At 31.1% G+C, this 15,489-nt stretch overlaps 1 protein-coding gene across 1 annotated transcript in view; it reads left to right on the forward strand.

The window, feature by feature from the left end:
• LOC126893218 (OTU domain-containing protein 5-A) overlaps positions 1–15,039 on the forward strand; it is a 55,908-nt gene extending 40,869 nt beyond the window's left edge. The window contains exon 8 of the mRNA XM_050663187.1: positions 27–15,039. Coding sequence (XP_050519144.1) covers positions 27–154 — 128 coding nt within the window. The 3' untranslated portion in view covers positions 155–15,039. The remainder of the gene's footprint in view (positions 1–26) is intronic.
• The last annotated feature ends 450 nt before the right edge of the window (positions 15,040–15,489 follow it).

Below are 15,489 nucleotides of genomic sequence, written 5' to 3' on the forward strand. Positions count from 1 at the left end.
TTATAGTACTACTTTATTTTGCATAGGTTATGACGATGTGGATCAGGAAATCATGGCCCGAGTGCTGGCAGAGTCTCAGCAAAGTTACCTGGCCGAACTAAAGCAGAAATCCAAGAAGAGGTTCGGTTCACCAGAACCGTCCACTTCAACTTAGTAGATAAATTGAGCTGGGTGTTGCTTCAAAAAAGTAGTTTATATCTATTTCGAATTAATTTTTTTATTTACAAATATTTATGTGTATATGTATATTTTTCCATTAATTGTGGGGTTATCTGTGAACTGTTTTACTTAAATCTCTTTAACGCTAACGTGTATTTTAATTCTAGTTAATAGAAGAGTGGTTTAAGAAAAGCAGTGTAAGTGATATATTTTTTCACAGATTACTTAATTTTAGTCAATATTGAATTTTTTCTGTAAATTTGAGAATTATTGTATAATTTTGTTAATTTATCAACTAATTCCTTTTAGTTGTTTGCAATAAGGACTAATAATTATGTGTACTTATGTTTAATGTAAAACCGACAAAACAATTACTCCTACCATTCTCATGCGCATTGCTTTAGCGCATGAGCATGGCAGAAGTAAAGGATGTTATAGTACTATGGACAGCAACTTCTTAATGTATCCATTTGTTATTTGTAATTTAAAACCAGGATCCAATTTTTAATGTATACATTAATAACTTGATAGAGTTTGTTCCAAACTGACACAACAAAAACCTTTATCATCGCATGCGCATGAGAATGGCAGAAGCAAAGGCATTTACTGATGTTATAGTACTATGGTCAGCAATTTCTTAATGTACCCATTTATCTTTAAAATAATGTTCTAATTTTTAATGTATACATTAGTACCTTCATAGATTTCATATGTTCTGTACTTTATTTCACGTAAAGAATAGGACGTTACGCTTATGGACATCAGTGTTGCCAAACCTCTCGGGCACAGGTCGCTACTCGACTGCCGATATACGATTGATTCTAATCAGTACGGCGTGGCATCGGCGCGCTTCTTCGTCCATAAGAAATGCATGGGGCTATCTCCGCAATGTTCTATTCTTAACGTGAAACGCTCTATAGGTGTATTTTTCCAATATATTTTTCCAAGTTGGAAAATGTAATAAACTGACAAAACAGCACTCTTGACGAATATAATAAATTAATGACAACGAAATCGATAGAATACTAATATATTTTTGAAGAGCATAATAGAACATTTAACAGATAAATAAACTTTCCTAGAGAATATATCAGTTTGAGCTGCTACGTGATAGATCTCATATGATTTTTTTGTACATTCTTTGAAGGGTCGAGAAAGATAATATGTATGATCATTTTGTTTCATCATTCTTTCAACCAGTCTTTAAATTCATTAAATTAACTCCCGATGCTATTCTTTTCTGTTTCTATCCTCATAAAGAAATATTCTCGTTTTGTCGTTTCAGCTATCTTTTTTTAGTTATTATGTATTGTACTCTATATATTTATTTGTTTAGTCATGTTCCAGATCTTCAGGCCTTCTGTTGGATGAAGATGTTTGAATATTAGCTTAGTCTAAGTCAGAAAACGTACGATTTTGGTAGTTTATTGTTTACTGTTTCTCATCTGTTTACTCATTTACTGTTCAACGTAGCCTTCTTTTCTTTTAACTTTTCCACAAAATATTGTGAATTTCAGCTATGACATCATCTTTCGCGGGGGTTTTTAGAGGAAATAGTCACATAGAGCTAATTCTGGCCAATACGATGGGCGGTTGATCAATTCTTACCCCAAAAATCGCATCCTTTGTCTATAACGTTTAGAAATGGATCCATATATCATCAACACAGTAAAATTGGTGTCAGTTTGGCTGTTGTAATTTTTTGTGTTAAAAGTTCTGAAAGGCGTTTTGAGTTGGATAACAGATGTCAAAAACAAGATAAATTCGTTCCTATATCATTTATCACAGACTAGATTATTGTCAAACCTTTCTCGATTATATTATTTTCGTCCAAAATCTTATACAGGGTGTTTCATTGGGAAACGGAAATACTTGAATGGTGAATAGAGGTCACTGAGGTGGTTCTAGGTATACCACCTTTATTGCCCCACCGATTTTTATAGCCGAGTTACAGGGTGTTTTATCGATTTTGCCCATTTCTTTCTGAACTCAACTTTAGAACCACCCTGTATATTTTTTTGATACTTGGTACACATATGTCTCATTTACAACCCAAAAGATTCAACTACTAATCACAAAAAAACTTCAGGTCCGGACTAAAAAAAATTTAAAAATCATTGTGACCTTGAAACAACACCCTGTATATTGAAATTTTCAAAATCCGTTTGCATATTTGAAACGAGCACAAAAAAATTAGTCTAATGGTTCGCTTAAATTTTTCGGCCAGACAATTTAATGACTTTAATTTTGAAATTATATTCAAGTTTTTAAGAACTCTTAGATTAAAAAGGAGGTATTATTAACTAAGAATAAATTATTAAACTTAATGAACAAATAGGTACTCATTTTAAAAATAATCAATACTTAAATACTACATTAAAACGACTCATTTTCTAAGCATAAGAAAAACCCAGGTCCGGATTAACAAAAAAACATAAAGTAATTATGACCTTGAAACAACACCCTGTATATTGAAATTTTCAAAATTCGTTTGCACATTTGAAAAGTGCACAACAACTGAGTATAGGTTGGTTTTAATCTTTTACGCAGAAAATTTAATAACTAATAATTTTAAAATTAAATCTATTTAAAATATTTTAGAACTCTGAAATTAAATAGAAGGTATTAGTAAGTTTTAATAATAAATTAATAAGGTTAATGACTAAATACCTATTTTAAAAATAATCAGTATTTATTTACTACATTGGAACGACCCACATACTAATCACAATAAAAATCCAAGTCCGGATTAACAAAAAAATATAAAGTAATAGTGTCCTTGAAACAACACCCTGTATATCGAAATTTTCAAAGTGCGTTTGAACATTTGAAAAGAGCACAAAAATCTACGCTTCCAATTTTTGCGCAGACAATTTAATGACTTTAATTTTGAAATTATAAACGCAAATGGGTCGTTATAATGTAGTAAATAAGTATTGATTATTTTGAAAATGAGTATTTGTTCATTAAGTTTAATAATTTATTATTAAAAGTTAATAATACCTGCTTTTTAATCTAAGAGTTCTTAAAAACTGCAATATAATTTCAAAATTAAAGTCTGGCCGAAAAATTTAAGATAACCGTTAGACTTAGTTTTTTATGCTCTTTTCAAATATGCAAACTGATTTTGAAAATTTCAATATACAGGGTATTGTTTCAAGGTCACAATGAATTTATAATTTTTTTTTAGTCCGGACCTGGATTTTTTTGAGAGCAGTAGTCGAATGTTTTGGGTTGTAAATGAGACATATGTGTACCAAATATCGAAAAAATATACATGGTGGTTTTAAAGTTATCTGTCCAGAAAGAAATGGGCAGAATCGATAAAACACCCTGTAACTCGGCTATTCACCATTCAAGTATTTCCGTTTCCCAATAAAACACCATGTATAATTCTTGGAATTGATTTATGTATTGTTGGGTTTAAACAGTCTGCGTTCTTATATCTTGTTGTCCCTTCGCTATATTCAGATAGACATAATTAAACGTTTTAGTAGCTAAGAAGTTAAAGAAGATCTGTTTATCTGCTATGTATTCTATTTTGTTTTCAGATATCTGAATGTTAAACATTTTTCTATATAAGGCTATGAGTAAAATAACGGATACCCCAATATTGATAAAAGTGAGAAAAAGATTTGACACACAAAATACAAATTATTGAATGCCAATAATATTGTTTAAAAACATTTTTGGATTCAATCAATTGAAGTATATTAAGAGTTGCTTAAAATTAATGAATTAATTAGTTCTAAAATTTGAGATAGACCCAATTTTTTGTGTGGGTTGGTACTAGGAAAACAGAATTGATTTTTGGGGATTACTCCGTTATTACACCCATAGCCTGATTCTGTATTAATTACTATCACCGTTGTAGATTATATTCATTCTTGGCTGGACTTTTGTACATTTCGAAGGTTCTATTGACAATCGTATTGGAATGTTATTTTTTAATGTCTTTCAGCTTGTCCATTTGTATCTTTAAATATTTGTATTTGTCTTATAGCATACCAGAAGTTCTTTAACCCTTTCACTGCTGCATTTTTTTGGAAAACATGCCCAGAAGCTCAGTTCCTACTGGCAATGGAAGTGAGAATGTGCATGTGTCACAGATACGTGTCACGCGCACTGTCTGAAGACTCGGCCTGGCACGCATCCGTGTCATGCGCAGTGAAAGGGTCTTTTATCAGCTATTAATCTCGTGATATACACCAGTACACTGAACACTGAGTTCTGTTGACACTTTATACTTACACAATATGTTTTAAAAACGGGCAAATATTTATTTTAGGTAATAAGGTGCAAACTATATTTCATTGCAACACTGGGATCTTACTGATACTCCAATCCACAATCTGCACACTTTTATTAACAATACAGGGTGGAACAAAAAGACAGGCCATAAATTAAATTACATATTCTTGGAGCAAAAATAGTTCGATTTAAACCTAACTTAGCTTATTAGAAATGTGCACATAAAAAAAGTTACAACCTTTGGAAGTTACAAAAAGAAAATCGATTTTTTGCAATATATCAAAAACTATTGAAAATGGACATGTGGCATTCCTATGGCAGGAACATCTTAAAAAAATAACAGTTAAATTTGTGCACCCCATTAAAATTTTATGGAGGTGTTGTTCCCTAAAACCCCCCACATTTTTGTGTGCGTTCCAATTAAATTATTATTGTTGTACCGTTAGTTTTTTTAAAAAAAATTGCCTTAGTACTTTTTCGATAAGCCAGATTTTATTGAGATATTTTGAACATTTATACCACCAAGTATAAATGGTTGAGTAAGATTATAGAATATTATTTTCATAATATTGTTACTAGGTCTCTATAATCTTACTTAACCATTTATAAATATGTGGTGGCTTTTACAAATGTTCAAAATATCTGGCAAGTACTGGACTGGCAAGACAGAAAGAGCGGTCCGAACGATTGAGTGAAGGAATTCAGTGAAAACTGTGGAAATCCTTAGTATATATTGTCATAAATAAATAAAGGCAGAGAGGAAGAAGAAAATCTAATTATTTAATTGTATAATTATTTGTATGCATACATTTTGTCAATTTGTATGCATACATTTTGTCAATTTGTATTACGTTAAAATAGTTCATTTTTAAAATATTTAATTTGTTTATTCACCCTGTAAAATAGAAACCGATTAAAATTACCCAGTATGGTATTGTTAGTTATAATTTTCTTTTTTAAATAATGATAAAATAATTCTATGATCTTTGGACAAATGTTTACAATTTTATCAGTGCGGGTAGATTTGATAGAAAGTACTTCTAAGAACAATTAGCCGGCGAAAGCGTGTATACGAAAGACGTTTTGTTTTCGGAGTTATGAGAAATATTTGGAAAAAGTCGAAATTTTAGATTTCCGAGAAAGTGTAAAAGTACTGACGACTGAGAAATTTGGAGGCGTTGATATATGACGTAGTAAGGACATTTGTTTGGACCAATGGAACTGAAGGGATGTCATTGATGGAAGGGGAATTTGAGCGAAGAGTTTTTTGGCAAGGAAAGAACTAGGGGTAGATTCGAGATAGCAGAAAAGGAGCAGCTGGTGTTGTGAAAAAAGTAAAAAGTGTCGGTCTTCGTTAATCAAACCCTTATAGGTACCCGTAAACAAAAAGTACTAAGTAAATGTTTTTAAAGTCAAAATTAAAGTCAGTGAAAGTGGCAGTTGTAACAAGGTATTCTGATCTCTATAGTTTCTCTCTATCAATATTCTCCGTTGCGACGATTTCGGTTCTTTGGTTTCATCGACGTATACATAAAGACTCCAGTGGAGTTTGCACATAAACTTTTGCATAAACAATTTCGTAATTTTTGAAATTGATTTTTGTTTACCAGTTATAAATTCATTTTTGTATCTATACTGGGTAACTTTCTATTTTAAAATAATTTGCGATATTTTTCATATTTGTTTACATTTATTTGCATAATCATTTCATAGACTGTTTTACAGTTTCTTCTATTATTAAAATTTGTGTTTAATTCTTTGGTACAATCAATTTTTTTAATATACGGCTATAATTTACTTTTGAATTTTATTTTTCCATGAGTTTTTTCTGAGTATCAGTTCTTTCATTTCTGTGATTGGATGACGTAAAACCCTGAGATAATTTATTAATTTGAGCTAGCCCAATAAAAGTTTTGTTACATTAATAATTGAAAATAAGCATACGTATAATTTTTAAATATTACATAAAGAAAATAAGGAGAATCAAAACAATATATGTATTACTAAAAGGCAAATTTCTAATATTGTGTTTAACTGATGGTACCACAATAATAATTTAATTGGAACGTACACAAAAATTTGGGGGTTTAAAGCAACAAAACCCCCCATAAAACTTTTATGGGCTGCACAAATTTCACTGTTATTTTTTTTAAGATGTTCCTGCCATAAGAATGCCACGTGTCCATTATCAATAAAAAATCTATAACAGTTTTCGATATATTGGAAAAAATCGATTTTCATTTTATAACTTCAAAGGGCTTTTTTATGTGTACATTTGTACCAAGGTAAGTTAGGTTCAATCGAACTATTTTTGGTCGCAGAATATGTGATTTAATTTATGGCCAGTCTTTCTGTTACACTCTGTATATTCGTTCTCGAATTTTCATAGTTTCTTAGCACTTTTAGAGACGAACTTTTTGTATATTACTGAATATTTGCCTCTAAAAATTTGAGATTTTCTGGACCTTAAGAAAATAAATATTTTCCCAAAGTCCCAGTGTTGGGATCAAATAACTATTATGTAATTAATTTTTCTTGCAAGAATAAAGATCACGATAGATATAATATTTATTAGCATATTTTATTTACATTTTTTTTAGATAATTTTATTTATAACTACATACAACACCCATATAATAATTCAAATCATTTTGACTCTCTTATTTAAACCTAAGGTGGATACTCTAAATACTACATTATAAGACACTTACGTTTTTTTTTCTATATAATTACTAAATGTATGTGTTAATATGAGAGTATTTAAAAGTACTAAAGTATTTTAATCAACGATCTTTTAAGCATGTCAAAATCATTGGGACAGCGTTCGCCAAACCAGGTGTATAAATTGGAAAGCTTTCTGACACCGTGTCACTCCAGTTGTCACTAAATGGGGCAATTTTCAAGCAAAGGAAATTATGTATGTATGTATCTCACTGCACCCTATTTGGCTAATGTTGTATATATAATGAGAATTCAGAGTAATACATTGCAAATTTCATTTTCATGTAAATTCACGTTTCAATATTTTTATCTAATTTTTATTGGTCTATGGTCTGTTTAGAAATTAAAAAGTGCAATTTTGTAAAGCTTGAGCAATTATTTAGCTTAAGAAACACCCGAAAATGCGCAATTTTTGGTTTACTTAGCCGCAAAAGTCAAGTGTTTCAAAATGCCAAAAAAATAATAATAAATCTAAAGTTTTTACCTGAAAAGCCAATAAAAATATGTAATTGTCGTAGTCATAACAAAGGACCCCGCAGAAACCTTATAGGAAGTGGTTCTCTGTCAAATGCTCCGAAACTTTGGGTTCTGGTAGTCCTTGATGTGTAGAACAAAAGACTCAATTGGCGCATAGCTCCAAAAAATCATGGCTTTAAGATATAAACCTCTGAAGTTATAAGTACAGTGAGGACGTTTGAGTTGGATTAAATTCATTTTCTCGAGAATGGGCGACTCTGGAGGTAAATTACAAATCAGGTCGATTTTTATTTTTAAATTACAATTTTTTGGCATATATATCATACTAGTGACGTCATCCGTCTGGACGTGATGGCGCAATCGATGATTTTTTTCATAAGAATAGGGGTTGTGCGATAGCTCATTTGAAAGGTTATTCAATTATATATTCAATAATATAAACATTAACATAATTATTTATACAGGGTGCCCAAAAATATTTTTTGAATTAAATTAATTGAGACGAAAAGAAGAATGTATATCATTTATTTAATTCGAAATACATTTTACTGTTGTCCGAAAACAGGAAAAAAGGTTTATTTAATAAATAAATATTGTTTTTCGCTTAAATTCAATATTAAAGCTGTCACCCATCTGCCCTTTAGCAGTTTAAACATTTAATTTAAGCGAAAAGCAATGTTTATTTTTCAAATTAACATTTTTCTATTTTCTGACAGCAGTAAAATGTATTTCGAATTAAATAAATTATAAACATTCTTCTTTTTGTCTCACTTAATTTAAGTCAAAAAAAATTTGGGCACCCTGTATAAATAATTATGTTAATGTTTATATTAGTAAATAGAGAATTAAATAAGCTATCACACGACCCCTTTCGCTTACTAAATGTTCAAACTGCTAAGAAGCAGGTGGGTGGCAGCTTTAATATTGAATTTAAGCGAAAAACAATATTTATTTATTAAATAAACATTTTTTCCTGGTTTCGGACAACAGTAAAATGTATTTCGAATTAAATAAATTATATACATTCTTCTTTTGTCACAATTAATTAATTTAATTCAAAAAAAATTTTTGGGCACCTTGTATAAATAATATTGTTAATGTTTATATTATTGAATAGAGAATTTAATAACCTTTCAAATGAGCTATCACACGACCCCTATCTTATTTAAAAAAATCATCGATTGCGCCATCACGCCCAGATGGATGACGTCACTAGTATGATATACAGGGTGTCCCCGAAAATAATGCGTTCCTTTAAGGTATGGATATAATACACAATGTAGAACAAAAAAGTCCTATACCATTTTTTTCTAAAGTAACCGTTTCCAAAAAAAAAATACATTGTTCGCCATATAAGCGAACTTTTATTTTCATAAAATTTTCAAATTTGGCATCACTGTAACAAGAACTCTTAGTGATTTAGGTTATTGGCACCAGAAAATGTTAGGTCAGACAGGTACACCTGGAAAATAATTATACTACCGCATGTTTGAAAATAACAAAACAAGAATTTGTTTGTTTGTTTAGGATGAAGACAGGGTTTAATGTAAATACTAAAGGCTGATGCTGCAACTATTTTTGAATTGTGATTGTCTATGTTTAGATTTTTGTATACATAGTTGTCAGATTTCAAATTGCACACCAAAATGTATTTTGGTTTTTTGGACAAACGGTTGAATTTAGAAAAAAATGTTATAAGACTTCTTTGCTCTACATGGTACCTTCTACGTATACCTTTAAGGAACGCACTATTTTCGGGGACACCCTGTATATGCCAAAAAATTATAATTTAAAAATAAACATGGACCTGATTTGTAATTTATCTCCAGAGTTGCCCATTCTCGAGAAAATGAATTTATTCCAACTCAAACGTCCTCACTGTAGCTATAACTTCAGAGGCTTATATCTTAAAATCATGATTTTTTGGAGCTATGCGCCAATTGAGCCTTTTGTTCTACACATCAAGAACTACCAGAACCCAAAGTTTCAGAGCATTTGACAGAGAGCCATTTCCCATAAGGTTTCTGTGGTGTCCTTTAAGCAAAAAATACTATATATCAAGAATGTACGAAGGTCATTCATAAAAGATGATTCTCTATGCCGCTGAGAAAGAGTGCGACTTATTGGGAGAAATCTGGCAACGCTACCTTGCACATCAACTCTCCACCACTTTCGCATTGTTCAGTGTCGGCCTAGCCTAGCTGTCGGTCCCCGCTTTCTTTTCATTTCCATAGGAAGGTTTTTGCTTCTGGAGGTGGTATTCTCATATTTAAACCGAATGGTCATGCTCAGAACATGTTTGCACATATATTCCTTCATGAACATTGGACAACGACAAGTATCTTGCATCTTTTTTCTTCGGGAAAGACACTTCCCTTTCACTAAAACACTGTATCTTGTAATCGTCAAATTAGGTCCATGTATTTCCAGGTATTTAGGAATTTCCATCCTTAAGTAACATGTAAAGTTGAAGTAAAGGCGAAAATACGACAAATACACCAAGCATCAAAATTAACGCACCACATTAAAAATGTGACATTTTTAATGTCTCGTATTTCCTAAACTTGTTGTCCGATTTTAGTGATTTTTTTAGTATGTTATAGCTTTATTCTTCAACAATATCATTGTAATAATATTGTTGCTAAAGAGGTAAGTGTCATTGTATACCGGGTGTAACAATGATGTGTGTTTTTTCGTCATTGAAATTAAAACTCAATTGTAGCCTTGGGCTTTCTTAACATTTTGCTTTCTGGTTCATTCGCTTATGTTGGATAATAAAAAAGTTAAGAACTTTAACAACTAGCAACGTTCTTCATCAATACAGGGCGTTTCTAAATAAATGCGACAAACTTTACGGGATAATTCTGCTTGAAAAATAATGACCGTTTGATTTATAAACATATGTCCGCAAATGCTTCGTTTTCGAGATACGGAAACCGTTCCGTATCTCGGAAACGAAGCATTTGCGGACATATGTTCATAAATCGAACAGTCATTATTTTCCATGCAATATTACCCCTTAATGTTTGTCGCACTAATTTAGAAACACCCTGTATGGATGAAGAACGTTGCTAGTTGTTAAAGCACCTAACTTTTTATTATCCAACATAAGCGAATGAATCAAAAAGCAAAATGTTAAGAAAGCCTGAGGCTACAGTTGAGTTTTAATTTCAATATTTTATATACGCTAGAATATTCCACAGGGGGATCCGAACTTTGAGGGAAAAACACACTATCATTGTTACACCTGGTATACACTGACACTTAATTGTTTAGCAGCAATATTATTACAACGATATTCTTGAAGAATAAAGCTATAACATACAAAAAATCACTAAAATCGGACAACAGGTTTACGAAATACGAGACATCAAAAATGTCGCCTTTTTAAGGTGGTGCGTTAATTTTGATGCTTAGTATAAATAAGTAAAATCGATTAGTATAACCTCAAATACAAGACTGGTGGTGTTTCATACAATTACAACATAATACACATGTAACACAATCAAAATCTCCTCTTTTTAGTTTTTAAACAGACTGTTGTTAGATTTTGTTTAAATTTTTTTTCTAACGTCTTTATAAGACTTCATTTTGTGATCAGGACATATGTTGAGACCTTGTTGAGGACCCGCGTAATGGGTTAGCTCCTGAGATTCCTTTTTAGAACTATTTGAAAAAATGTGATTTCGAAGCTCAGTTCGGATCAGATGTAGGTAATAAACGCCTGCCTTTGATTGTATTTTTTTATTTTTAGACTCTTATTTTTTATTTATTGTGTGTCTTAAACAATATAAATGTTATTCCATATTTAACACTTCATAGACGGAGAGGCAGCGCTGAAAAATCTCTTTGAATTTACTAAAGCTAAATTTTTCACAGTTGATTACTGTGATTGTGTAGAGAAACATACTGCGAAGGTAATTAAATCCATTTACTAAGGCTGAAAATCACTACACACATTCTAAATTGAATATAAATAAAAGTTATTATAGTCGGTCAGCTGTATGACGGGACAGAGCCGGTCGGTCGGCCCCAATGAATGTACAGGGTTATTCACTATATTTTGACCCCCTTGTAAACTGCTTTATTTACAGAATTAGAAAAAAATGTAAAATACAAAAGTTATTCGATTTTTTAATTATGATTTTTTGACATATATATCGTACTAGTGACGTCATCCATCTGGGCGTGATAACGTAATCGACTATTTTTTAAATGAGAATAGGGGTCGTGGGCTAGCTCATTTGAAAGGTTATTCAATTCTCTATACAGTACTACAGGGTGAGTCATGAGGCATACATACTCCTACCTCGTATAGAGGCTCCTATGGGGAATAACAAATGACCATTAAAAAGTGTCTGCTCCCATTGTTTAATAATATACAGGGCGAGTTTCGCATTTTGACAGAAATTTGTATTCGTCATAATTTTTGAACGGTCAGATCGATGTGTCTCTTATTTTGGTCAATCGTTACACTATTACCACCTAATCAGCTGATTTATTCAAACTAGAAAAAATCAGGTCGGCCTTTAAAAAATTAGTTCGTTTGGGTCTTAGAAAAAATTTCACCCTGTATACGCTTTTTGAAAACTCTAATATGAATTTTACAAATTAGACAAATAGGCATTTAAAATGGCATATTTATTTTTTTCCCCACACGATTACTTAATTTTTTATAAAAAAAAATCAAATTTGACTATGAATTAAAAGTTTGGTAAAATGAACCATAGATTTAAAAAAAATAACTTTTATTACAAAAATTAATTTTTTTCAAAAAAATATTTAATTTATGTTACCACTAAACTGATTTATTCAAACTAGAAAAAAATCAGGTTCGGCTTTAAAAAATTAGTTTGTTTGGGTCCTAGAAAAAATTTCACCCTGTGTAAGCTTTTTGAAAACTCTAATATGAATTTTACAAATTAGACAACTGGCAATTAAAATGGCCTATTTATTTTTGTCCCTGGGAGCAGGTACCATTACACACCACTTGAATTACACATATGGTTTTCTAGGAATCTTTTATAACACAAGCTTTACAACAAAATATATTTTCGTAGGGGTATGGCATACCGCATGTCAGTGGTTAAGGGTAAGGGCTAATACCAATGTCAAATGACATTTATTTTGGTGAGCAGAGTTTTATTATCATTCTCATCATATTATGTATTACTCTGAATCGAATGTTATTTTTATATATATATATTTGGTGTTAGTAAATAAGTATGAAAAACTCTAAGGGGTATTTTTTTATATGAAGAAATAATGGCAGTTTGCTCTATAAACGTATTTCCTCAAATGCTTCGTTTTCGAGATACAGGTTGTTGAAATTTTTATTTCAAACGGTCAATTTTTTTATTGCTCTAAGACCGGAAATAAGCCACAATTTTACTAAAAAAAATGATTTTATTAACGTTTCGACGCCCAAATCGGGTGTCGTTGTCAAAATATAAAAAATATTAATGAATTAAACAAAAATTCTTCTAATAATTTATTTAATCTGACTCATTTATATCGGCAATTCAGACATATATTATACATTTTAAAGTAGAAGACTTTAAAATGATATTGCCAATATTTATGAGTTGCATTCCTGGGACGACTTTGTTGAAAGATTCGATTATATGAAATCAACCCCAACAGAATATCCGTCACAAAAAAATCATGACTCTGATCTGTCTTTAACAAGACAACCTTTAAAAAATTCTCTAAAAAGAATCTCTAGCGCGAGAATTTTACTGTCACCATTGCATGCGGTTGTCTTTTTAAAGACAGATCACATGTCGTGATTTTTTTGTGACGGATATTCTTGAGTTGGGGTTGATTTCATGTAATCGAATGAACTATCTTTCAACAAAGTCGTCCCAGGAACGCAACTCATAAATATTGGCAATATGATTTTAAAGTCTTCTACTTTAATATATGTCTTAATTGCCGATATAAATGAGTCAGATTAAATAAATTATTAGAAGAATTGTTGCTACTAAGCAACAACATTTTTGTTTAATTCATTAATATTTTTTATATTTTAACAACGATTTGGGCGTCGAAACGTTAATAAAATCATTTTTTTAGTAAAATTGTGACTTATTTCCCATCAAAAATAGTTATTTGCAAAAATGCCACAAGAAAATAGTTTCAGAACAATATCTTTGGTGGGTTTTAAGAGGTAGTTATTTCGAAATTTTTTGACAAACAAATAACAATTGTGTATTCATCATTGGCGCGCTTACGGATAATGGTCTGAATTTTTTTAAAGAAAAAAAGGGTACTCCACTGAGATATTTCAAATTAAAAATTATTCTTGTATTCCACGTTTAATTTATGAAAAATAACCTTTCTTGTATTTTTTTCACATGGTGCACCGTTTTTATGCGAAAAAATAAAACATCTTCGCGCGTATTTTTCATTTCTTAATACATTTTCAAAACTCTCCAATATAATAATACCAAAGTAGAACAATAACAGAAAATATTACTAAAAAGATTTTAATTAGGTGCAAAGCTACAACAAATGTTCAAAATTACCTCCTTTAAAGGTGACAGAATAATTTTATATTCACCATTGGCGCTCGTACAGGTAATGGTCTGAATTTTTTAAAGAAAAAAAATAGTACGCCACTGAGATACGTCAAATTCAAAATCATTTTTGAAGTCCTCGTTCAATTTACGACAAAAAACATTATTGTCTTTTTTCCATATATGGCGCCGTTTTTATACAAAAAAATAAAACATCTTAACGTTTACAAATTATTCGAGGTAGATTATTTCATATGCATAGAAACTTATTTCAAATACTTTGTAAATGTTACGATGTTTTATTTTTTGCATAAAAAACGGCGCCTCATATGAAAAAAAGACAGGAACGAATTTTTGTCGTAAATTGAACGAAGAATTCAAAAATGATTTTTAATTTGACATACCTCAGTGGCGTACTATTTTTTTCTTTAAAAAAATTCAGACCATTACCCGTAGGCGCGCCAATGATGAATACAAAATTGTAATTTGTATTTCAAAAAATGCGCAATAGCTACCTTTTAAAACCCACCAAATTTAATTTCCATAGCTCAAACGGTCGTAGAGCAATAAAAAAATTCGCAGTTTGAAATAAAAATTTCAACACCCTGTATCTCGGAAACGAAGCATTTGCGGACATACGTTTATAGAGCAAACTGCCATTATTTTTCATGTAGAATTACCCCTTAAAATTTTCATACTTATTTACTAACACCCTGTATAATCTGTTTTTTCTTCAATATGGTGGATCCAATGCTAAGTTGTATGAGTTAGTGGTACTTTAATGTGATAATTATTTATATATTATTTGTTAAGTTCTAGAAGTAGGATGTTTAAATACAGTTTGTATTAGTTGTGTTTCACAGGTCCGCTCTTTTGTTAATAAATATATTGTAAAATATAACGTTCCCAAGTATTTTGAAAGTTTTTTTTCCTCAAGACTTACTTAGTCCTTTTTTTTTTGGATTGAGGTGGAACGCTCTTAGCAGACTAGGGAAGGAGTCCCTAGTACTGTTGGACTCGGACAGGAGAGGAGAACACGCTAGGGCGCACCAACCCAAGGGCGGATCCAGGACCGATTTTCGGGAGGGGCCATAAACTTTTTTTGGGGAGGAGTACCAGAAGTACGGGGGGAAATTTTTAAAAATTAGGGTTACAATGGTGAGTTTTAAGTCACTTTTCACACACTTTGAGAAGTGCCTTAAAACTCACCATTCCTGCCATAGTACCGATTCCTACACATTTCTTCGGATCCAAGTGCAGTTCTTTTAACAAGTTTAATACTATTTTTTCCAATGCTTCTCCTGCCAGGCCTTGTTCTTTCACTCTTTCTTTATTTTCACTAATTATTTTTAGGCTCTCATAA

This window comes from Diabrotica virgifera, chromosome 10, assembly GCF_917563875.1.
Source record: "Diabrotica virgifera virgifera chromosome 10, PGI_DIABVI_V3a".
NCBI classification, from domain to species: Eukaryota; Metazoa; Arthropoda; class Insecta; order Coleoptera; family Chrysomelidae; genus Diabrotica; species Diabrotica virgifera.